The 24,834-nt window shown below is 39.1% G+C and overlaps 1 protein-coding gene across 1 annotated transcript in view; it reads right to left on the reverse strand.

Moving 5' to 3' along the window:
* TANC2 (tetratricopeptide repeat, ankyrin repeat and coiled-coil containing 2) overlaps positions 1-24,834 on the reverse strand; it is a 264,506-nt gene that overhangs the window by 47,645 nt on the left and 192,027 nt on the right. Inside the window, exons 11-13 of the mRNA XM_011368557.2 lie at positions 21,773-21,939; positions 17,581-18,188; positions 2,960-3,068 (exon numbers count right to left, since the gene is read on the reverse strand). Of these exons, the coding sequence (XP_011366859.1) occupies positions 2,960-3,068; positions 17,581-18,188; positions 21,773-21,939 (884 nt within the window). The remainder of the gene's footprint in view (positions 1-2,959; positions 3,069-17,580; positions 18,189-21,772; positions 21,940-24,834) is intronic.

The raw sequence follows: 24,834 nt of genomic DNA on the forward strand, positions 1-24,834 counted from the left end.
GAAATCCTTCCAGTGAGTAGACCCAACCCAGGGAAACACCTTGCATTACAAACTAGATTGAAATATCTCTGGCCACAATTCACAAACATCCTGCTTTCTTTTCACAGATTAAAAAAAAAAAAAATCTAAATGGCAATTTGAAGTTACAAAAGATTTATAAGTGCTCAACATCATTAGTCATTAGGGAAATACAAATTAAAATCACAATGAGGAACTACTTCATATCCACTAAAATGGCTAAAATAAGACGGACAATGTCTAACAAGTACTGGCAAGGGTTTGAAAAAACTGGAACCCTCATACATGGCTGGTGGGATTGTGAAATGGTGCAGCCACTTTGGCAAACAGATTGGCAGTTCTTCAAAGTGTTTAAACAAAATTACTACATGTCTAGCAATCCTACTCCTAGCTATCTATCCAAGAGAACTGAGACATGTCCACATAAAAACCTTACTTAGCAAATGTAAATGCCACTGAGTTGTTCACTTAAAAAATGGTTGATTTTATTTAACAAAAAAAAAAATTTAATGGAAAAATCTTTATGTTAATGTTCGTAGCAGCATTATTCACAATAGCCAAAACATGAAAACAACCCAAATGTCCAACTAGTGAATAGATAAACAAAATGTGGCATATCTACAAAATGGAATATTATTTGGCAGTAACAAGGAATGCAGTTCTGACACAGGCTACAACATGATGAACTCTTAAAATATTATGCTAAGTGAAAGAAGCCAGACACGGAAGACCACATATTGTATGATTCCATTTATATGAAATGTCCAGAAAAATAAAATCTGTAGAGACAGAAAGTAGATTAGTGGTTTCCAGAGCTGGGGAAAGCATGGGAGTGACTTCAAACGGGCACAAGGTTTATTTTTCGGGCGATATAAGTACATCAATAGTGGTGATAGTTACACAACTCTGTAAATATACTAAAAGTCATTGACTTGTGTACTTAAAATGGGTAAATTTTATGGTATATAAATTATGCCTCAATAAAGCTTTAAAAACAAAAAGAATGAAAAGGGCTCTGTAGCCAACGTGATATCCAATGTTACAGACCCTTAATGTCATATTTTTAAGGTGATTAATGACATTGTATGCAGCTTTTCAAAAATGAAGATAAAATAAGGGAAATTTAAAATCAATTGGAAAGAAATGGAAATTAGACTATGTGTCACCTCTGATGAGGAGCTCAAAGTGGTACTGATTATAAGAATAGAGCTGTCTTTGCCTTTTTATGACCTTCAGCTGATGGAGACTGAGAATTCTAGCAGTCTGCTAGAAGCTAAAGCCTATCAACGGGGAGCACTCTGCATTTAAATGACCCAAAAAGTGTGGCATCGGGAAAACCATGGTCCAAGCCAATACTCTTCAGCTCACAGTCATGTCATCACCATATGCTTACACCCAAGTATTTATGTTCTGAATCACACAGGGAGCCACTCTTATCTCAGGCAACCATGTTGTCTGTAGCAACATAAAACTGTGTCAGTGACAGGAGTGTATGGTTTAAACAGAGGTCTCCACGTATTGGATAAGGTCACACTGAGTCAAACAAAACTTCGTATCATTTATCTGTTAATGCGGTGATTATTTTATGCTTCAGAAAAGACAGGCATAGACTTCTCTGGATCTGATCCTTGGCAGATGGTGATGCTAAGCTTAAGTGTTTAAAGTGGCGACGCTCAAAAGTTAAGTTACTTTCCTACCTAACCAATGATCTCAGAATTTGTACAAGTAGCTGATACCCTTTGGTCCACTTGAAACTGGAATGAAACACCTTGCCTCTTATGTTAGTCCCACTCTGCTCCCACTGAGTCAGGTCACTGGGTAAGGTCATTCTTTGGTACGGTGATTTGTTAGGTAAGACAATTATAAGTCAAATAAAGGACCTGTCGCTGTGAGTTTTGCTTCTGTCTGTCTGACGAACAAGCTTCTCTGGCTGTGTGCTTATATACTGGGAAGAATTCGCTAGGCTCTTGGAGTTACCCTGAATGCCATCTTTCTCTCTCAAAAGAACTGTTTTATCTTTAACACTATCTTCCAGGGGAAGTCCAATTCAGAGAACTATTTAAGATAACTGCATTTCTCAATCCTGAGGCAGGAAAATCAGTCTGAAGACACTGCAGGGATTAGAAGGAGCAGACTTCTAGCAAACTGTGGACTAGAAAAATCAGAAGAGTGTATTTCTTCTTCGACCTTTGTGCTTTACCCCACACTGCTTTCAACACAATAAATTTCTTGAGATTAGGGGCTGTATCTTTTTTGTTTCTGTACCCCTACTACCTAGGACAACGCCTCAGTAAGCGCCAAATAAACAAACAAATGCATAGGCGAACAAACTGAATGATGTGCCCTCCTCTGGGTCCTCCATTCCAGCCTGGTAGATGTTGAGAGAGCGGGGCTGATGCTATAGAGTTCTTAAAAGTTTCGAAACTACTGGGAGAAAAACTAGGATTAGAATGTGAAGACAGAATGGGAGAAGTAGCTCAAAAGATTATCGTTGGTTCTAAATAGTTTGAAAACACCACCAGAAACATTAAGATCTTCACTAAAACTATTATAAAAAAATTGAAAGAAATTGCTCTCAGTGATTTTTTTTTAGACATTGTGAAAATCTGTAACCAACTGCTACAACATGACTGTCCTCAGGAGAGTGGAGGTCATCTATGGAATACACAGGTACATGTATACATGCTTCTAATCTAAGTGATTACACACGTACATTTCCTGGAAAGCCTGGCAGTCTGCTAAACTGGGAGGTGACAAATGTGGTTTTCTTTCAAAGGCCTGTGGAGGAACAGGCCATAAATTTTAGAAGATGGACCCACTTTGCAATAAAATAATTTCAGAAAGTAAAATTACACTGAAATAACAGTAGCTTCATAAACCCAGTTTTAAGGAAACCCTGCTGAAGATGGAAAGAAAAAAATCTCCAACTTCTCTTAATTACCTTAAAAATGTGTGCTTTGAGGATGTGATGTCCCAGTTCAATAGTCTGCTGTCGATTTAGTTTTCCCTCTTGGCGGGAAAACCAGAAGGCAAGTAACGTGTGACCACTCCTGCAAAGAAAAAGAGACTCATTTTAGAAATTTTAACGCCCCAGTGCTGCTCTGAGGGGGGCGGGGGCGCTGTTCAGTTCTGGCCAAAGTCTGTCTCACTCAGATTCCCAGGGAAAGACACCTGCTACTGCACAAATCACGGGTATTAAAAGGTTCCTAGCTTTTACCAGTCCTTTACCCAAGTCACACATGTGAATACCACAAAATGTCATTTCTAGTTGGCTCAGACCCATCCCACACACAGATGGCATTAAAAGATTTTCATTTTTATTTTCTGTCTCTGTCATCTCCTCTTATTTCACCCGTGCTTTACATGTCAACGTTCCTTAGGATCTCATTTTTGGTCCCAGTCTGTCCTCTGGATTAGCTCATCCATCCTCAGAGCCTTCGCCACCACCTACATCCTCGATCTTGTTCCCTAGACTTCTCAGCCTTAGGTCGATATACATCTAACTGGATTTCCCCTTTCTCCACCTGGAGGTCCCACAGTACCTCAAAGTCAGCGTGTCACACACTGGATTAACCACCTCTTCCCCAAGTGAAGTCTTCTCTGATCAGCCGCCACCCCTTCCCTCCAGTGGAGAAAAGGGAGGACCTTCTCTTGGGTACTTCCATTACGGATGGTACACACCTCTGGCACAGCTTCCACCACACTACTGCGTGCTCTGCCCTCTACCTGACTGTCAGCTTCCTGATGGCATCCGTTTCCCCCTATCTCCCTGCCAGCAAATCCCCAAACTGTTATGCAAGAGAAAACCTCTGCCTTGTCATGTTCTTACCTGCCCGGGATGTCCAGAACTACTGTGGCCCTCTTGTAATCATGTGGTCAGCTGGCCTAAGATGAAGCCAACAGGAGGGCTAAGCTAAGAGCATTGCAGAAATACAGAGCCTGAGCCCGAGCCCTGACGGTACAGCATGAGAAGCTACCCGAATTCTGGACTTCCTATTATATGAAGTAACAAATTTCTTTATTATTTAATCCATGTGAGTTGGAATTAGTTTCTTCCAGCTCAAAGGATCCTAATGATAGAGTCCTTTAAGTGTGAATGTATGTATGTATACATATGTGTGTATGTAAGATATGTATTTCTGTTTACATCTATAACAGAAATTCTAAGTTATTTATATTCTCCAGAGTACCTAACACTGCATATTGTATATGAAATTCTCAATAAAGTTTTCTGGAAGTAAGAGAAAAGTGGGCACTAGAGAAAGGACACTGAATCGCCTTTGGTAGCAGCTTCTTGCCACAGGCTCTGGCCTGTAGGAACTGTCCATCCCACCAGGCCAGTGGTCGGTGGAGTTCTTTACACTACTGGTCATGCAACTCTTCTATTCCTTTCACGTAGAGTGTCACAGAAAAGGGAAATGAAACCATTATCTCAGTTTCAAATCTAATGAATTAATCCAACAGAGGGAAAAAGTAGCAAGTAAATTTCTGTTGGTGACACTTCTCTGAAAGGAGGCCCGAACGTCTACCGGACAGTTCTCTCTCAGATTAAACACTGGCTTCTCTGCCAGGTTTAACATGTGAAGACATCTCACACTGGAGTCTGAAAAATAAACATGTCCTTTATTTCTTGTTTTTCAAAAAAAATGTTTTAAGCTTCAGTGAAGAACCTGGAGAATAGGGGACAGGAGAGCACCTATCTTGTAGGAATCATCTCAGAGATTTCATTCCCATAGGCTTTAAAAAGAAATTCTACCATGTTCTAACCTTAAGCTTCACAGAACTTCCGAATTCTTGTAGATACCACGCCACCTTATTTGAGTGGATAAGATTACTCACAATGGAAAGGAAGTTATTTAATTGAGAGGATGTCTCAGACAAGTGTAGTCTGCATGGAACCATCAGTATCATCTGAGCCCGGGGTTGTTTCACACTCACAGAATCTGGAAATTGCTACTGTACTTTTATTTATCCCTTGAAAGCCCAATTATTTAGGCTATTTTAATGGTGCATAGGTAAGTCAGAAGATAATGAGAAACATTGATAAAGTGCCGTATCTCAAGTTCTCAAAATCCTATCCAGTTATCAACATTGCAGTCTCCCTGGGGAAAGAACTATTACTTTAAGTGACTTGTCCATGACTGTACATAGTGACCATAACTCCTGAATACAGGCCCCTGATCCACTACCTATGCTTCGGGCCATTAATGGGAATCCATACCCGTCAGAATTAAAGGAAAAAAGCTCATGTTTGATACAGAATTGATTTTGCCCTAGTGCTTTCCTTTTTACCGTCATAACTAAGAAATCCTGGTAAGATGTTTGCATGTCTCTAGTATACATGTATGTCAACTACGGATAACAGTCCTTGCTTTTGTTGTTGTTGACCAGGCACTCAGGAGTAACAGCAAGCAAAACAGGCCAAGGAAATGATGAAAGTGACAACTGTGGTTCACTTCCTTTTGGATACAAGCAAATTACATTATTCATAAAAGTCTGATTCTGATTGGTTCATTGGACTCAAAGCTTACGGTTTTCAGGACACAAAGGGTAATAATAATTTACATCATATACTGGCATTTCATTTTGTACCTTATTATGATAAAATATGGTGCCACTGGCTAACCTACAGTCCAAATGTTTACTTATATTTTTCTTATCATTTTCTCACTCCTGAACTCACTTCCTTTTGACTGCCGGTCTCACTATTCTCTAAGATCACCAGTAGCTTCTTATTTGGTTTTCTTTTAGCCTTTGATCTTGTTTCTTTCTTTTTATGTTCTCTCTCCAGCATTAGGTCTTACTGACTACTTACCTTGAAACTGTCTCTTCTCTTGACATCTGTGACACCACCCAGGTACTTTCCCTCCCCTTTCCTTCAGTGATGTAACTTCTCTGCTCCATCCCCTATTTATTCTTCTCTCTTAGGTCGCTCTCATCTAGTCTCCTGGTCTCAACTCTAACCTTGATGTCAACGGCTCCCACAGTGACATCTCTAGCACTGAAATTTCCCTTTGCTTCTCTAACTACCTGCTGGATCCCTTACCTCCAAGTGACCTGCCAATGACAGTTTGAAGCTGAAGCTTTCCCTCAAAACCAAATCCCCCTAAGACTTCTTTATTTTTTAAAATATTGCCATTCACTCAGGCACAAAACCTAGTTGTTTTTTTCTTCCTTTTACACTTTCTCTCCTGGATAATTGCAAGGGCCTCATTCTCTCCACCGCCTGTTCCCTAAGCCATGCCAATAACCTACATTGCAAAACCCTGATCAAAGTTCTGCTCAAAATTCTTCAATGGCTTTATATCTCCCCCTGTATATAATCTAAACCCCTTAGCATGAAATTCAAAGGCTCTTCACAATTCATCCCTTGTCTATTTGTCTGTCTTTACCTCCTTATCTTGCATGTCTAATTTCAGACAGAGTAAATTATTTTATAGTTTCAAACATGCTTCTCCCTCTGCCTGGAATTGTCTTCCCCGTTTAGTTCATTGAGCAAACATTTTCTCATTCTTCAAGTCTCAGTTCACACCATATTCTCTGAAGCCTTCCCTGGTCTCCCAGTCAGTTGTACTTCCCGCTAGGTTCTCATTGTACCTGGTACGCATCTCCATCACAGCACCTAATGCGGCACTGTATGCATGCCAGTCCCCCCATAAGACTGTGTTGCGCACAGAAGCCATGTTTTCTCACATACTTACTCCTAAGTAATAGTATTTATTTGCTGAATGAATGAATAGGTAGTAGTACCTTACATTTGTAAACTACCTTATGATTTTCGAAATACTTTAACATGTGCTTAGATTCTCACAATCACCTATTACAGCTAACATGGCGGAAGACTGAGATGTGGCCCAATCGAAGGACAGATCTCAGCTCACGTGGCTATAGGATGTAAAAGAGATGAAATGAGAACCCGGGGTCTTCTGAAACCTCGTTCCATTACCACACTGACAAGATCAGCAACTTGGTTTTTCATTTCTGGGCAAATTTGTGTGAAAAAGTCAACCAGTGAAGAACAATGTATTCATTTATATAGTGTAAACTCTGAATTCTTAACATAATTAAAATTAACAACTGTTAATTTTGACATTTTTTGATTGGCATTTTGGGAGAGAGTAGTTGAGAGACAGCCCTAGTGTGACACGATTTCAGGCATGACTGAACACAACTGTTTTCTCTCTATAATTAAAGATGATGGTAAACAAAATCAACAGTAATGCGGTTTCATATGTAATTATAAAGACCAAAGGGGGAGGGCGGGCTTATATCCTCCATAGTAAATAGCGCAGTGCTGCACTAAAGGAATGAACGTTAATCATAACTGACTTTCGACACTAGAAGATGGCTGTGTGCTCCAACAGAACTTTACCCTTTCATGGGTGCAGAGTGAAATGTGATACCTTAACCCCAAATCCTTACCCCTCCACACCTTATCCCCACTACTTTTACAGCCAAAAGAGAAATCCAATAATCAGGGGAAATTTATTGGGTGTGGGTGCCATTCGTTGTTAGTCAATGCAGGAAAACTTGGTAGTGAAACTTTAGGCAGAGACGGGGGTTAAGGACAGAGCTAACCAGTCCCTAAGAAATAAAGTAAAAATCAAGCTAACAGGAAGAATAATAAATTTCTCATATAGACCAGAGATTTTCAGGAGGATCTCAAGGTATATTTGAATTTAGATATTTTAGGAGAGAATCATTCACAGCTCAGAGTTGAGGCTTCTTCTCCCGGCACTGTCCCTGTCCCCTGTCCTGAATATAAGTGCTCTGTCAAAAGACAGAGCACGTAGTTTCCAGAAGAGTAGAGGTTAGATCCTATCTCCATCCTCATTTGCAAGCATCGGCAGCCCCTTCCCCGTGGATTACTGGGGACAGGTGATACCCATCTTTGGACAACTCTGAATTACAAGACAGTGAGGCGCTGCCGTTATGTGATGACACTGCATCCCTATACCTCAAGGGTTGAGAACTGTGCAGTCTCTTATAAAAGCTTTTCTAAAGTGAGAATCACCCTGCCTCCTCACCTCGCATTTAGCAGTTTGGAAGTTGAATAACAGTTGTTTTATACAAAACGGTGGCACCATGTTTGTTTTTCTAATAGATTTTCACTTAGCACCCCAGGGAGATAGCTAGTTTTAAGGTTTCTATTTGTAGCACTGAAATACACTAACAAATGGACTCAAATATTTCCAGCATGGATGTTTTCTCCATTGTTCTAGTCATAGTCACTAATGTGTAGTCACAAAGATTTCATTAGCTCTTGCAATGACAAAGTCGATACACAACACTTTAGTGTTTCTGAGAAACAATGCTGAGATGTTCTGATATTTCTGTGTGGTGCTCAGATGTGATAAAATGATATAGTTACAGCTGGCTGGCAAGGAACTGCTTACAATCTAAAGCCTATCTCATCTTATATGGGCTGAAATAATGTGTGCTGCTGTGGAATGTCTTTATATCACAGAGGTGAATGTGGGGAATTACTTGGGGAGACCTAGTGAGATCGGAATTACTGGGGCAGAGACGGACAGCTGCCTACGGAAGGTTTGTGCTCCCTTCCACAGTCAAGAGCTGTTTCTGGGAAGTGGCGACTTTGCCAGGGATCTCGCACTCACATTCAAGTGGGGTCATGTGACTGGGTTCTGACTAATGGAATATAGGCAGAAATTATATTCATCGTTTTAGATCTGGCCCAGAAAAATCTCCTTTGATTTCTGTGAACTTTCTTTTGTTTCTCCTTCTAACTAATGTTACTCTTGTAAATTATTTAATTCATCATTTTTTTCTAGCATTTAAATACAACTATTCTGTTTTCATGTTTCTAAACTTCCTGCTTTATACTCTTATCTTGGGTGACCTCGTTTAGTCCTATGGCTCTACTGTCAATTATTTGCTGATAACTCCTAAATCCATAACTCCGTTACTTAGCTTCCTCTTTTCCTATTTTCCAAAGTCACGTGTCTAAATATATTTTTCATCTTTTCTTGGAGACAATTCATTATAAACATGTCCAAAATAGGACTCATCTTCCTCCTGCCTTTGCTTGTGTTGGAACCTTTCCTGCATTCAGAATGCTCTCTGCTGGTCAGTAGCTTCACTATCCTCCACTATTCAAGATAAGGGCTGAAGTCATTTTTAATCCCTCCACCCTTACCTTCTATATATAAAAAGACTAAGTAATTTTGGGTATCTCTCAAATGTCTCTCCCACATATACCTTGCTCTCTGTTCCCACACTATAGGTCTTGGCATTTCTCACCTAGACTACCGCCATAAACCTCGTAACTAGTATCCCTATGTGCAGTCTCTCCTCTTCTTCGACTCGCCTTCCACATACCACTTGTCAGAGCTATTTTTCACATCATCGAAGTTATCTGATCATTATTTCCTCCTCCTCAAAAAGTTATAGAGACTCCCTATTATCTACAGAAAAACTTGGAAAGTCTTAAACTTGGTATTCAAGGTTTTTCTCCTTTTTTTCTGATCATGTGTCTTATTCTCTAATTACAGCTTCTCACAATTCCCCAGAGGCACTTTGTATGTTCCTACTTGCTTTTGTTCCTGTCATTACCTTTCCTTGACTGTCTACAGTGCTCTCCCATTCCAATGCTGCTAAATAGAATAAATTCATTCTTTAAGGCTGAACTTGAATATTACCTCTTCTACAAACTATCTCTTCTTTGTCTAGGTCGGTCCCTGTGGCACTATTACTGGTTGCTATGTGTCTGGATTCCCTTTAGAGGGTACCTGCTTTAACTGGTTTTAATCCTGGTGTCTTAACTCACCTAAGTTTCTCTAGTGTATAGTACAGTCCTTGGTGTAGAGCAAAAGTTTAATAAATGTTTCATAAATAAACAAATGCTAAGTAGATGCATTCCAGAAAGAACAACATAAGGACTTCCAGATCCACTTTCCAATTCACTACCCAATTCAGCCTTGAACTTGCAAGCATCTCTCCTGCCACTGTTCGACTGTGAAAGAGTGTGACTATGACTCAAATATTGAAAATAGCCTGACAATCCTCATCTTTTTCACCTTTCATCTTAAAAATTCTGCCTGCAGTTAAACGTTGGTGATAACAGCCTCACAGTCTGCTTGTTGCTATCGATTCTTAGCAAACGACACCCACGCACCTTTGCAAAAATTCTTTAGCTTACCAGTCAGTAACTGCTTTGGCATATTCTTTTCATGGCTTTCTCATGGAACCTGAATACATGTACATTTCTAGTCGGCTTATCTTACCACTTCATATTCAATGTGGACATGAAAGAGCCAGATGAAAGTGAACTCTAAGTAGCAGACTATAAGTAAAATATGCCCGAGAGCTACCTCTGCAGAAATGGGTGGAACAGCATTATTTCTTTTTAAACACAGATCTTGGAGAGATTCGCTTTCTTCCACTTTGCCTCACAGTTTCCTACCGCCCTTCTGTTCTGCTAACGCATCACCGGCCCTAGGAAAATGGCCACCCCTCCTCTGCCTCTTCTCTGACCGAGTCCTTAGGCAGCTGGCAGAGCTTCATGAGGCAGAAGAGCTATGACTCCACCGAACTGTCGCAGTTTGAAACACCAACAGTAGGAATAGGAAGATTTATCACCTCCATGTTTCTTAGCTCTTCGTTTATACTACGAGAACTGCACTCTGCTTTGTTATAAGCGTGTCTGTTAAAACCACTAAGCTATAAGTCTGGGCAGACAATGTCTACTGTACTGTGAGAAGAGTTCCTCAAAAGGTTTTCAGTTGCAAGTTTATCATTCCTTTGTTCACTAACTCATTTTTTTTTAATACTGAGTGCTTATTGTATGCCAGACACTATATCGACGATGAAGAACACCAAGGTGGGCATGGCAGAACACATTCCTGTCCTCAGTGAGCTCACTCACACTCTAGAGGGGAAAGTTAACGAGAAAGGCATATTCACACTTAATAAAGTAACGAGGGATTGTGATAAGTGTTAGAAAGTAAAAAGGCCACTAAAGAAAAGCAAGAGAAACTTACTTAGATAAGGTGACAAGCGGAAGTCTCTCTGAGGAGGTGGCATTTAAGTGGGGATCTAAAAGGAGAGAGAGTGAGAGATCTTGCCACGTGAGGAGTGAGGGAAAGTGAGCTCCAGATGGATGGAATTGTTGAGTGCAAGGGCCTAGAGGTGGGAAGGAGTTTAGCAAGTTCTAGGAACTGGCAGATGAACGATTATAACCAGGAAATTGTGAATAAGAGGGCGAATAAATTAGCTCAATTTATAGAGGTGGGCAGAAGCTATCTTTGTAACACAGGGCTTCGAAACTTTTGGCTTTGATTTTACCCTATTCGCAATAAGAAATCATTGAAGGACTCTGGGAAGCAGAGATGGAAATAAGAGGATACTTACAAGTAAAATCTGGGTGGTAGAACTAACTAGATGCGCTACAGTGAACATGGGTTCTTATAGTTGAGAGAACAGAAGACTATTAGCGCTAATTTTACCAAATGTGGAGATCCAGCCGTTTTTGAAAGTCTCTAGAGACAGCAAAGTTGCTCTACTCACAAAAAAGAAAATGTGCTGTCATATCCCACTAAGGTGATGATAACTCCTGATTGCTGTGCCATTAATCTTGGTTTGACAACCTAGGAAAGTCTGTGGGAGCCCCATCTTTTCATTCAGCCAGTGTTGCTTCAGAGACTCATTAACAAGACAAATTAGCCTCTATTTCCTATGTAACTTTCAGTACAGTAGTTCCCCCTTATCTGTGGTTTTTGCTTTCCGTGGTTTCACCCGCGGGTAAGCTGCTCCAAAAATATTAAATGGAAAATTCCAGAAATAAACAATTCATAAGTTTTAAATTGCATGCTGTTTTGAGTAGTGTTATAGAATCTCATGCCATCTTGCTCCATCCTGCCCAGCACATCAATCATCCCTTTGTTCAGCGCATCCACGCTGCATACGCTACCTGCCTGTTAGTCATGTAGTAGCCAGTTTGGTTATCAGATCAATTATTAGAGATAGAGAGAGACACACAGAGAGACACACAGAGAGACAGAGACACAGAGAGAGACAGAGAGACCGAGACCACATTCAGACAATTTTTATTATCGTATATTGCTATAATTGTTCTATTTTATTATCAGCTATTGTTGCTAATCTTTTACTTTGCCTAATTTATAAGTTAAACTTTATCATAGGTATGTGTGTACGGGAAAAAACAAAGCATATATAGGGTTTGCTACTATCCAGTTTCAAGCATCTGAGGGTCTTAGAACATATCTCATGTGGATAAGAGGGGACTACTGTACCCCAAATTTCCCTTAACCACCTGCTCTACTTCTCGCTATTTTTAGATTTTTGGGGTGAAGTTGTTTTAACCAGCATTTGCTATACCAGGCATATTCATCTTAAAAAAAAGATACATATAATACACATATATGCATATATATGTATACACACACACACATATATGCAGAACTATATCTCTGTATTTATTAACTTATCAAACTTCATAGGAGTTTTTATGACAATAAGAATAAGTAGTTCTCAGTTTTAAATATGTTGAAGAAGAATTCTGATTACCAGCTTTTTCCAAATTTAATTTTGGATTTGGAAAAGGAAAAAAACAGTTATTGCTGCCTAACTTCAAAGGTATGAGAATGTTAAAGATGGGAGCCGTTTGCCTATTTGACTAGTAGATGTTGATTTCTGCTGAGAAAAAACAAATTTTTAAAGTTGAAGGATAGTCATGCATTGGCAAACTGGACATATTCCAAGATATATATTAGATTTCTTGTAATTTTCTCCTTGCATTACATCAGAAAACCATGACTATGGTCGCTAGAGTAATACTTCAGATTTGAGGTTAAAATTTATTCTTGATGCCAATAGGAGTTAGAAACTTAGATAATAAGAAAAAAAACTATTGGCAAATTAGACGAATTCCCAATAATATTACAGATTAATGAACTCTTTCCCTGGAAATCATGACATCCAAATCATGACATCAGAAGACTGATTTCCCCTCTGTGGTAGAAAAGAATTAGAAGTGAAGCAGAGTTAGACCCAGAACAGAGCAGAGAAGTAATAATTTTAGGCAGGTAAGGCCATCCACTAATAGTCTAGTGCTGGTGAAAGATGTTTGGTATACGCCCTTCTCTTTGCTTCAACCCATCCAAACCTCCTAAGGGCTGATTTAGTTCCAGGAGCCCGTTTTTTCTTCCCATGATCCATGACTTTGCTCAATTCTTTCTTAATGCTTTAGAAAGCGGAAACCATCCCCCATTTAAGGGCTTGTCATGGGAGTCTGTGATGGCTGTCGGAAGAAGTAACCGTGAGTCTGTGCTTCAGGGAGGATAAGGCTAAACGTCATTTGGCCTGGAGGTTCATGCTCGGATGAAAACAAACAAAAAGCAACTCACCATTTTGTGGCCACTTCAGACCCACATATTATACAGGAAGCCAGGCTGCACAGGTCCCCAGCACAGAGTTAGTTTTCCTTTACAGGAAGAATGACCTCTTTTTTTTTCCCCTTAGATAAACTGCTTCTTTAACACTCTGCTTTGTGGCATGATTTTGGAGCACCAGGTCTCCAATGTGTAATTCACTAATGTGGCCAAAATAATTAGCAAAAATCTCAGCAGACCATAATGTTATAATAAATACATCAATTCTGCTCACAATCAAATAAGTACTCAACTATCTTCATAGATGTAAGTCAGATTTGAGTAGCCCTTTCCTTTTTGCCCACCATAAAACCTGCTTCTCTTAGTTTGAGGAAATCAAGGCAATCCGAATTAGGCTCCCGAATCACCACCTCGGGCTGTATCAGCTTGATACTCATTAAATAAAGTTCACAACGAGCTTTATGTGTTTCATTCAAACAGTTAAAAATAGGGCAGCTGAGTCTTCTAATCTCTGTATCAAAATCTTATATATATATTCCCATATATACATATATAAGCTGATATATATATACATATATAAGTTGTTCCTGGGGAAGGGGAGGCTAGATACCATGAAAACAGAGATACTGAGGAAAGGAAACATAAAAAAAGAGTGGAGATTCATTCAGGGATAACCTAAAGTTATGGACAAATATTAAGCAGCACCACCAGGCTGGAGGCCCCCAAAGGTCTACTCTATCAGCCTCAAATTTCCACTACCAAGGTCATTAATAGGTTGGATAACAAAGGCTGGTGACTTTTCAAAGGCCTTATTTAAAATGCACAAATTGTTTCCAAAGGGTTTCGCACTTCCCTCTTATTAGCATAACAACAGAGATTAGTTTATTAGATTTAATCTGATATCTCAGTGCCCCAGGGAATAAACCATAGGACAGATTGACAGTGACAAATAATGGGAAACAAAGCAGAATAAGGTGGGAGGTCTCAGTTCTGTGAGTGCTTCAAGGGGCATACTTTTATCGAGAGAGAGCAAATCTAAAATCTTACAAGTTTTGATGTGATAAAAGATTTCTGAGTGATACTTTGCTTAAAGTCTGATTAACACACACATGCACACACATACAAATACCCCACCCTGTTACCAAGACAAGAAAAGACATCTATAACTCATCTCTTTCTGTGACAGTTATACGTCTATGCAACATTAGGTCATTCTCTCTGGGATGTCAATTCTCTGCCCTGATTCTGGAACAGAAAGTCTGATATTTAAAATAAAGAAAACCCTGTCTCAACTGTAGCAGTGACCTCTGGCTCTGTTATTTCGTCTTTCTAGCACCATCCTCAGATGACCAACTCTCTTCAGCTTAGCAGAAGTACCTCTCTGGGTGGCCTATTTCTGATGAAGATCAACTACTTTTGGCTTCGGCAGAATATTCTCATCTGTGTCTAATTCCCTAATAAGGTCAACGAGTAAGAGCTGAAAGTCCAGGAAAACGGTCTAGAAATGATGGGGATGTTCTGGTGCTTCTGAAAGGTCTCCTTACGCAGAGACAGGCATGTCAGGCACAGGCCTGCCTACTGTGATTTCAGAGGCACTAAGCTGGTCTCCCCTGGTCTCCTGAGATACATTAGCTGCTCTAGAGAGAAACTGGAGAGAAAGTGGACAGAGAGGGGAACAGTGTACAGAAGCAGAGGCTGAAGGCCACAAAGATGAACCCTGCTTAGAACATCCTGCTGATCAGACTCTCCTGAGATGGAAAGTAATTGCAGCCGGTTTCTTTGAAAGGTCAGCTTGGGCTTTGCCAATAGCATTAAATTCTTAGTGAATTTCCATTTCATTGACCCAGGGGGCCTCAAGCTTGGAGAAAAAGCTGGTGCGATGGTGCTGGGTAGAAGTCTGAATTCGAACTGAAATGAAACGTAAGAAAGCTTTTATGATAACTCTTGGTCCTAGTATTTTACTCTCTGCCACTAAGTGATATATGATGATCCCTCAGAAGCTCCGAGTGTTATTTAATCACCGGGCACATCTCATTTTACTGACCCTGCTTTATCGTGCTCCACGGATGTTGCATTTTTTAAATCTACAGACTGAAGGTAAGACTTTCCATCAACAAAAAGATTACAACTCACTTTATTGTGGTAGTCTGAAACCGAACCTGCAACATCTCCGAGGTACGCCTGTATGCGGCATTTCAAGTTAAAACTTTCTGCTCTTCTTACCCTAGTGTATCAGCCTGTTGCCGAAATGCTCCTAGTTAGGAAGGTAAGCCTGTAAAGCCATATGTGGCTTCATAAATAATATGTTTTCTCCTTTGGGAGCCCCTGAGGTTTTATCTGTTACAGGAATACTGTTAATCCAATGAGAGTTTGGCTGCCTTGGACCTCAGATTTCAATCCTCTGTCATGTTCCAGGATGAGAGAGTAGACCAGCTAGCAAAGTTTCCCTGGAAACTGATTTCAAAGTGTTTATAGGCAATTCTAGATTGGTCTCTTTGTCTTAACTATGTGGTTGCCAATTCTGTTGCGCGTCAGTAGCAGTACTAGCGGGATTTATAATAAAATTCTCTTGGGAATGCCATACAATGCATAGAAGAGACTCAAACTCAGTTTTGTTATTTTTGAATCTTGTGCCCCCAAATGCCATGGCATAAGGCTGTTGCTGCCTAGCCAGTTAGCTATAGGAATCAGTACTTGAAGGGTCTATTACTGCAAAGAGAGGGAAGAAAAAAGAACATTTCCTAAACACTTAGTTTGTCCTCTGTACTATTCTAAGAATTATACCTACTCCACGTCCTCACTTAATTCTCAACAACTTTAGGAATTATTATCTCTGTGTAGATAAGAAAACTGTCTCAGAAATATGTAACTTTCCAACGGTCACAATTCCTAGAAGAGGTAGGATTTATATGCAGATAATCTGACTCATAAATTCAATATTCTTTCCACCACTTTCTTTAAAAGTTTCCCTTTCAGGGAAAATACCATGAAATCTTGGCTTGGTATCTTCATCAGAATCTGGAACTAATTTTCTAATGAATCAGCATGAAGTAGGCTGAGCAGCAAGCCCACAAGCACAGTTGTCTCTAATAAGGCCGGGTGAGGACCATGCCGGGAGAGTAATAAAACCCCAGCACGGTCAGAGAGGTTTAGTTTCTCTGATGAGTCACAGTGGCAGGCACACTCAAATCTGGCCTACCTTCTTTGTGGGCCAGAATAAACTCTGTATTTGCCAGCTATGTTGTTGGTGTCTTCTTTGTTTCCAGAAAATAAGGAATATACCTGCTTTTGAAAACACCAACTTTATTAAAGGCATAATTCTTTTACAAAGTAATGTGGAAGAGTACAAAGCACACCCTGCTAGGATGAGTCCTGGGTTCTACCCAAGAGAATGGGAAACAGTTTCCTATCTAGTCTAGTTTGTTGAGCTGAGAAAGAGTCTTAAATCAGGGTCAAGCTCATTAGGAAAGAGTGCTGGGGTAAATCAGTGATGTCTGCCATGGCTGCAAGACAGAGGAGTGGGGGTACATACTGTATATCTGCCATCTCTTCTCTAGTCGCTCCTCCTTTCTCTCATGTATAATTGGATGACACTGGACAAGTAATTCAGAATCTTAAGGCCTTTATAGTAAAATGGGGATCATGACACCTTATCAAAAGGTAGAGTGGCTAGACCAGCTGATCTCGTAAAGTCTTTTTCAGCTATGAGGTTTAACATTCCATTTTCCAGTGTAAATCTGAGCACTGGCTGGGTTTTAATGGGGTCAGTCATTGGTGACTTTAATGACGGTATGACTTTTAAAATGACGACCACAATTTAAAATGATTCTGCTCTAAGTCAAAGAGATGAATAATATATCAATTCTTTCTTAATCTTTGAAGAACATCAAGGATATCTGTTAAATGGCTAAATTAATTATAGCCTGAGAACATCGGTGGCATTAGAGAATATTATTTAGGAAAATACAGGAATGTATGGGAGCATTCTAAATATCATGCGGCTTTTGAGTCTTCAGGGAAAAACACTGTGAGGAAATAAATCAATCTCATTACAGAATTGTCTTGAGAGAAACCTTTCCTTTATGTGAAATGTTCAATAAAGAACACTTCTCATGATTTCAATACCCACGCTCCATGCAATAAATAGAAAATAGGCTCAGAATTGCTTATTATAGACCAATAGGTGGCTTACCTGGGGTCACAGAGAAATTTGGTTTTCTCTCCTTCTTCTCTCCAGATAAGCCATTCTCGAAAAGAAGGGTGGACAAACATACGAGTCATGTCTCTGCGCTTGATCAGAAACATGGAGAGGTTCTCCATTCTCTGCTGGAAGTCCTCCCATTCTAGAGTGCCGTCAATGCTACCAGCATTGATGGCCTGGAAGATATGTTCATCAGTCAGTGGGTGGAGAGAGGCCACTGCCACATTCAGGAGAGGCATCACCCGGTCAAAGGAAGACTGGGTTGGGAACTTCATATTGCACTGGAGTAAATAAACTTCAGAGAGTGAAACAGGAACGACTTTGTAGCTAGAGCTCTTTAACACTAGGTAGCCTTTCTCTATGAGGTCAAATGTGAGCTTCAGATACAGATAAGACCCTTGACTGAGGGTCTTGAGATGAGAACTGAGTTTGCCAAACGTAGTGTTGTCCATTTTGCCATTAAGTGAAATGTTATTCTGGATCTCAGAGCTGCTGTGTATCCGGTGCAGGATGTAAGCCTGCAGGTCCTGGTCTATGGCTTCATTCTCTTCTAGTCGATCCAAAAAAATCCTATGGAAAGGCAGCAGCTTGGTAATTTCCTAAAACAGAGAGAGAGAGAGAGAGACAGAAAGACCTTCAGTTTTCCTTAACTCTAATGATACACTATGGGGTCCAAAAAAAACTTATGCTGAACTTCCAAGTGGCCAAAGAAAAGAAAGAAACGTGCTCAACTATTAGTACCTAAAGATTAAAACAAATTAGTTGCACAAGAGAAACACGACTTTTCCTAATATTGAGACTTAAGATAATTTTTTATGGGTTTCATAAAGAACACTTTAGGAGTGATTTAATGGTCAGTATTTTAATAACACTTTTAAAAGAAATAGAAACAGAAAATGGAGCTCTATATAACTTTTTTTGTTGTAACTTTCTTCAGTGTAAACATAGCATAATGTCAAAGTACGATTAAGTAAAAAATAAAAGTGGCTTTCTAACCTTTCTAATAAAATGACAGCATTTTAATGTAGGCCTTTTGGAGCTGCCTTAGCTCAAAGGAATACTTCTAATGGTGGAAAGCTTCGTACTTTGCTGATGTGCTTGGAAATTACATTGGGGAAAGGTGGTAGGTGACAGAACTTTGTAGTGACTCTTATGCTCGGATTCCATCTTATCTGTTCACAGATTTTGCTCCTGTAAGTATCGCCTGCATCAATTTCTTCTCTCCTACTGGATCATGCAGACAAATGACCCCATAATTCTGCCCTCCAGCTACAGTCCTATATCTTGTTCCTACTGTTAGCAAAATGTTACATGTAAGTTTTCTCTATGCACTATATCTAATTCCTCCCTTCCCTTTCTCTCCTTCATTTGCTGCAATCAGGCCTCAACCCCATCTCTTCACTGAAATGGTTCTTGTCAAGGTTACCAGTAACCTTCACCTTACCAAATCCAATAAGCAAGTTGCAGTTCTCATGTCCCTCAGCCTCTCAGCAGTATCTGACACAGGTGATCACACTTTTCTCCTTGAGTCACTTTCTGCAACTTGCTTCCATCGCATGTTCCCTCTTAGCACACAGGCCACTCCCACCCAGGCCTTTCCCTGGCTCCTCTTTTATTTCTCAGTCCACGCCGGGATCAGGTCTCCATTCTTCTCTCTGATCTAGCCACTCTCACTTCCTAGAACAGTTTATTTGGTCTCATTGTTCTAAATACCATCTATATGCAGGTGATGCCTAACTTTATGTTTCCAACTTAATCATCTCCCCTGAGCTCTCACCTTTTATCTCTATTAAACATTTGCACTTGGATGTTTCATAGACAACCTTAATGTAACCAAATCAGAACTACTGAATTTTGCCCCCTTCCACAAGACCTCCCATGCAAAAACTGGTATTAACATCGACCCTACCACCAAATCGTAGGAGGTATCTGTGATCTTTCTCCTTTCTTCAAATTAGCATTTATCCACTTGCTCAGCAAAAACCCATGACTCATTCTTGAATCGTCTCCCTAGCTCATAACCACGTCATTCAGCCCGTCGTCATGTCCTTCTGATTCTCCTTCACAATTCTGTCCAAATGTGAGCACTCCACAGGGTCTACACCATTACCACTCTAGTCTAACTTAGCCACCATCATCTTTCACCTGTACTTCTGCTTCCATTCTTGATCCCCTACATTTTATTATCTACACAGCCAGCAGCCAAAGAAATCTTTTAAAAAGGTAAATAAGATCTCACCACTTTAAAAGGCTCCTTGAAAAAGTCTTTGCCATCTGCCCTATCTAAAATAACTATCACCCCCATTTATTGCTTTACCCTATGTTATTTGTCCTCACAGCACTAACACTACTTACAATTTTAATGTTTGTTTATTTATTTATTGTTTGTTTGTTTGTGTTCTTCACTAGAATATAAGCTTCATGAGGGCAGGGATCTTGTGTCTTGTTCACTGTTGTGTATACTCAACTCCTAGAAAGTGCCTGACATACTTAAGAAGTGTTTGTGGAAACAATGAATAATCAATATCAGGGTTCATTTTTTTAAGACCTATGAATTATTTCACTGTCAGAGCAGAATAAAAATAATTTTTAAAACTTCTTGGTTGAAGTGAGTGAAGTATCTGGGAAGTTATTACAGGTCTTAATTTATGAAGACACTGAAATTTGAACTTTGTAGATTAATAGGTATAGTACTTTTCCTATTCTTTGGTATAGCTGAAAAATTAAAGTCATCTGCTCTACCAAGTCATAGTTAAAATATCTTTTCCAATTACACATGGAATTATGTAAAACTATAAATGATGACATCTCCTAAGTATACGTGTAGTACAACTAGTCAGGGACTGTGTTCCTGGAAGTTTATTTTATTCATTCTTCATCTTTAACAATCAAGCTACTGACCTATAATGGTAGATTACAGAATTTTTAGTTGTACAGATGCATTTATGTTGAGTCCCCCACATTCTGTAGTTCATATTACTTTGAGATTAATTACAAACATCTGCAAGATGGTAGGCACTATTATAAGTATAGTTTTTGATCAAAGAAGGCAGCAAAGCTAATGGTCAATGTATAGGAACAATACTAAGTGCCTGGGAAAAGGAAGAAGTAGGGAGCCAGGACTATTTTCTGTACATTAGCAGTTGTTATGAGGGGGCTGCATCGAAATACAGTAAATCCTTACTTAACATTGTTAATAAGTTCTGTGATTTTAAGCAAAACAAAGTATAACCAAAACCATTGTTACCATAAACTAACTGATATAAACAAGAGTTAAGTTCCTATGGCATCTCATCACTGTTATAACGAAATAATGTTGAATGAAACAACAATGTTATTCGAGGACCCGCTGTAGTGGAATGGGTGTATAACCTGTGAGATTTTAATGTTCATCGAAAGAGGCGATGGTTAGGGGAGAAAAGGCTGAGAAACTGTGTTCTAAACCAAGTGTGAATACGTAAAGAATGGGAGATACCAACTCAGCCACAGTGAGAATGGTAGAGAAGGTAAAGTCATGTACGCTTAGCCCATGTCTTTACGGGCTCAGTTTCACACTCCTAGTCCTTCTTCCAGGTCCTTAAGTGACCAGTGAGTGAATAGGAACTTAAAAAAAAATCTTATCTCTTAGCTGTAGTTTAATCTAAAGCCTTAACATTGCCGATATTTCCTAGAGGAAGGCACATAAAAAAAAATGTCTGCCTTCACGTTATAGAAAAGTTGTTCAAGTGGAAGCAGAGGGAGAAACTAGAAAACCTGACTCTAGACTGTAGACCGAATTGACTTTTGTGTGGCAGTAAATGATAAAATATACATAAGATAAAAGTTAAACAGTAAATTCGAGTGTTAGGGACTCTGCATTGCTGTCTGTCCTCAGGACAAAATCTAGAAAAATGGACTTTCTTTTCATGCTGTTTCGAAGGATACTTTATCAAAATTTATCCAGAGCAACGGGAATGGGAATCTGAGTGAAGAGAGTCATACATAGAGAATGTTCTCTCTAGATCATATTTCTTACTCTCAAGATATGCTCTTTGGGAATTATTCTTGCTAGGAATTATTCTAGGGCTCTAGGACATGGCAGAGGTTTAGAAAAGCTCATCACTAAAGGAACAAGGAACCAGAACTTTTTCAGCTTAAGCACTCGTCAAGGGAAATAATTTATGGTCCAAATGCAAACACATACCTGTAAACTGGTCCTAACTGTTACAATTAGTTTGAGCCAGGAAGGAAATTTTCCAATCATTTTACTCAGAAATGATACAATTGTATCCCCATAATCCGGTTTGTGAAATTCTGCTTCATTTAATCCATCAATTAAGATGATGAAATCTTCATCTGGAATTTTTCTCTCTGAGATAGAAAGAAACAAATTACTTAATAATTACCAAGTGGATAGTGAATTCTTTTGGGTCTTTGATTTAAGTATATGTTTGGAAAAAAATATTAGAAAAGGTCTTTTGTTTCTTTACTAAATGCTCAAGGTGCATAATTAATTATAAGGACATGGAATAATTCATTCAATGAATTCACTGTTTTTTATCACATGTGAAAGCTTTGTCACATATATATGAAGTGTATATATCATCATCATAATTTTCCCCACGTTATCAGATTTGAGACAGACTGAGCATTGCATTCATATGAGAATTTGCACATGGCAATTCATTTTTTCTCTTATACATGACAAGGCTGAAAAGAATTTGTTTATTTTTTTCCTAACTGATAGCATGTTCCTTTGGGAATTCTCCCCTCCCCCCTCCCCCCACCCCAAAAGGGTTTAATTTGAAGTCTAAAGTAGTATATAGACTACATTTGCATGTATAGTGGGAAGGAAGAAATGGAGAAACAGAGAAAAGGAATTCTGGCCAACAGACAGATCTGAACTAGCCAGGTCGGATCAAACAATCTCACGGAACTAGTAGCCTCCTAGACTATCCCTAGGATAGCTTCAATGAGGCCAGACCCATGCATGATTTTCCCAAGGGAGTAGTCATGTGGGGAAGATAAATACCTGTCCTTTTGTATCCAGCTCCCTCCTGGACTATACTATCTAAATTGACAAAATCAGTTTATCTTTAGGACTGTAGAAGAAGGGTTGGTGAGATTTCTTGCTTCCACTCTCATTATATGCTTACTGATTTTTAAGCTACATTGAACAAGGAGGTTAAAAATCCCCAGGCTGAATAACATTTTCATATAAATGAACTGTGGGTAACAAGTAAAAATTACTGGTTAATAGGATCTTATAGATTCTGAAGGGAGGAAGGCAGTGGGAAGAGAGAAAGAAGTCACTGGATGCCTGAATTGAGAAACAGGTTATATCTGAGGAGGAATAATATGAAGCTGGGGACAGAAGGAAAAGTCTACAGACTTCTGTGCAAGACTGGCCTCTTGTAGCCTTTTAAAGAATCAAGACCAACTGAAACTACATAAATTGGTTTCACATTTGAAAATATGTAGTTTTTTTTAATATGATTAAGAGGACTTTGTATTTCCCCACTAAAGTACAAACTTTATATAAAGGAATTTAATTTCAATATCCTAAGTATTATAAGTCAGTTCTCAAATGATGAAGAGTTTTAACCATTACTTTCATCTAGTGCCTTTTTAGAAAGAGAAATGAACTAGGATTCTAGCTCGAACCATTAACAATGATTATTAATGAAATGGCATTTTATATGATACAGTACTAAGAAAACACATTCTTCCTTTAGGGAGTCTAAAGAATTAAGGAAGCGAGAGAAGTTGCTTGGCACTAACTGGGATTTACCCTTATGACTGGGGGCTCCTATGTTTTTGATTTTGAGGACCTTGGCTCCCTTAAGCATAACTGTGTCTTTAATTTCCATGGTGGAATTTTCCAGTTGCATTCCACTGGGCAGATATAACAGACCAATCCCTTGTTGCTGAGCACTGCTACCTACCCCCACCAGTGGTGTGCTGGAGCCATCCTGACTGTTCAAGAAAGCCCACTGCAGTATTTTCAAGAGCTAGTTGTTAAGCAGTTGGTAGCCTGCAAATGGCCAAGGTGGGGATATTTATTTATGCAGTGGAAACCCGCAAACCTTAGGAGCCCTCCTCTGGCAGCTGGCTGTTAAAAATTTACCAGCACATCACTGTCTCCACCATTTCAATTATACCTCCTTTAACTTCACCCAGGCTGCTTCATAAGAAAGCCATGATTTTCAAGTGGAGAAAAAAGTTGATGATAATGCATATATTCAGATCTTCTTCGGGAAAAACGTTTCAAACACATTCTTAAGCATAAAGATCAAGAACATGCTCTAAATTGTGATCCACACAAAGTAATTCAATGGCTAATAAAATTAAATTTTTGTTTGCATAAGTTCCCAGTAGAGTATATTATTCATCTTATGAGTTAAGTAGACAATATATCATGTTTTTTTAAAAAAATATGTGCCCCACTTAAAATTATATCGTTCTAAATCTTTTTTTCTTATCCTTCCCTTCCCTTCCCTTTCCTTCCTTCCCTTCCTTCTCTCTCTCTCTCTCTCTCTCTCTCTCTCTCTCTCTCTCTCTCTCTCTTAAAGATTCCCTTCCTTTGAAGGAGTTACTTAGAAGTCATCTATATCACAGGTGGTATGAGGTGTCAAAAAACATTTCATCTGTTAAGAAATAAGGATGGCATGTGTATCTAAAGATATATTCTTTAGGATTCAGAAGAATAAATGCTAAGAATTTCCAAATGGTTACTAATATTGCAAAACGATAAGAACTAGTCCTAAAAAATTTCCTTTTCTAAACGATGAAGTTTCTCAATTATCAACTTCAGAAGTGAGGCCTGAATGATCTTTAGACTTTGCCTATCAAATGCAACCAGCCTTGAAAGAATGCTCCTGCATGTTTATTTTCAAACTTTTGTAAGTTATTTAAATACACACTCGGTAGCTTTAAAAAGATTTTACAGACTAATGACAATTTTTTTAAAAATTGGAGACCAACAAAGGATTGCATATTTTGCCACATAAGAACATTTAAAGTAAAACTACTATCCACTATCACCATTGTTTCATAGAATAAAAGATATGCTAACATTAAAAAAGTAGGAGAGGCATAATTTATTTAACTTTAACTACATGTACATGCAGAACTACAACTATATCCACACAAATTCTAGGCTATTTCTCTTTTCTTATTCCATCATGGACGAATGAAAATCTCAAATGGAGTGCCCCTTAGGAGCCACCGTTCTGGCTGGCCAGTCCCTGGGAAGGTTTCCCAAGC

This window comes from Pteropus vampyrus, unplaced genomic scaffold (genome assembly GCF_000151845.1).
Source record: "Pteropus vampyrus isolate Shadow unplaced genomic scaffold, Pvam_2.0 Scaffold143, whole genome shotgun sequence".
NCBI classification, from domain to species: domain Eukaryota; kingdom Metazoa; phylum Chordata; class Mammalia; order Chiroptera; family Pteropodidae; genus Pteropus; species Pteropus vampyrus.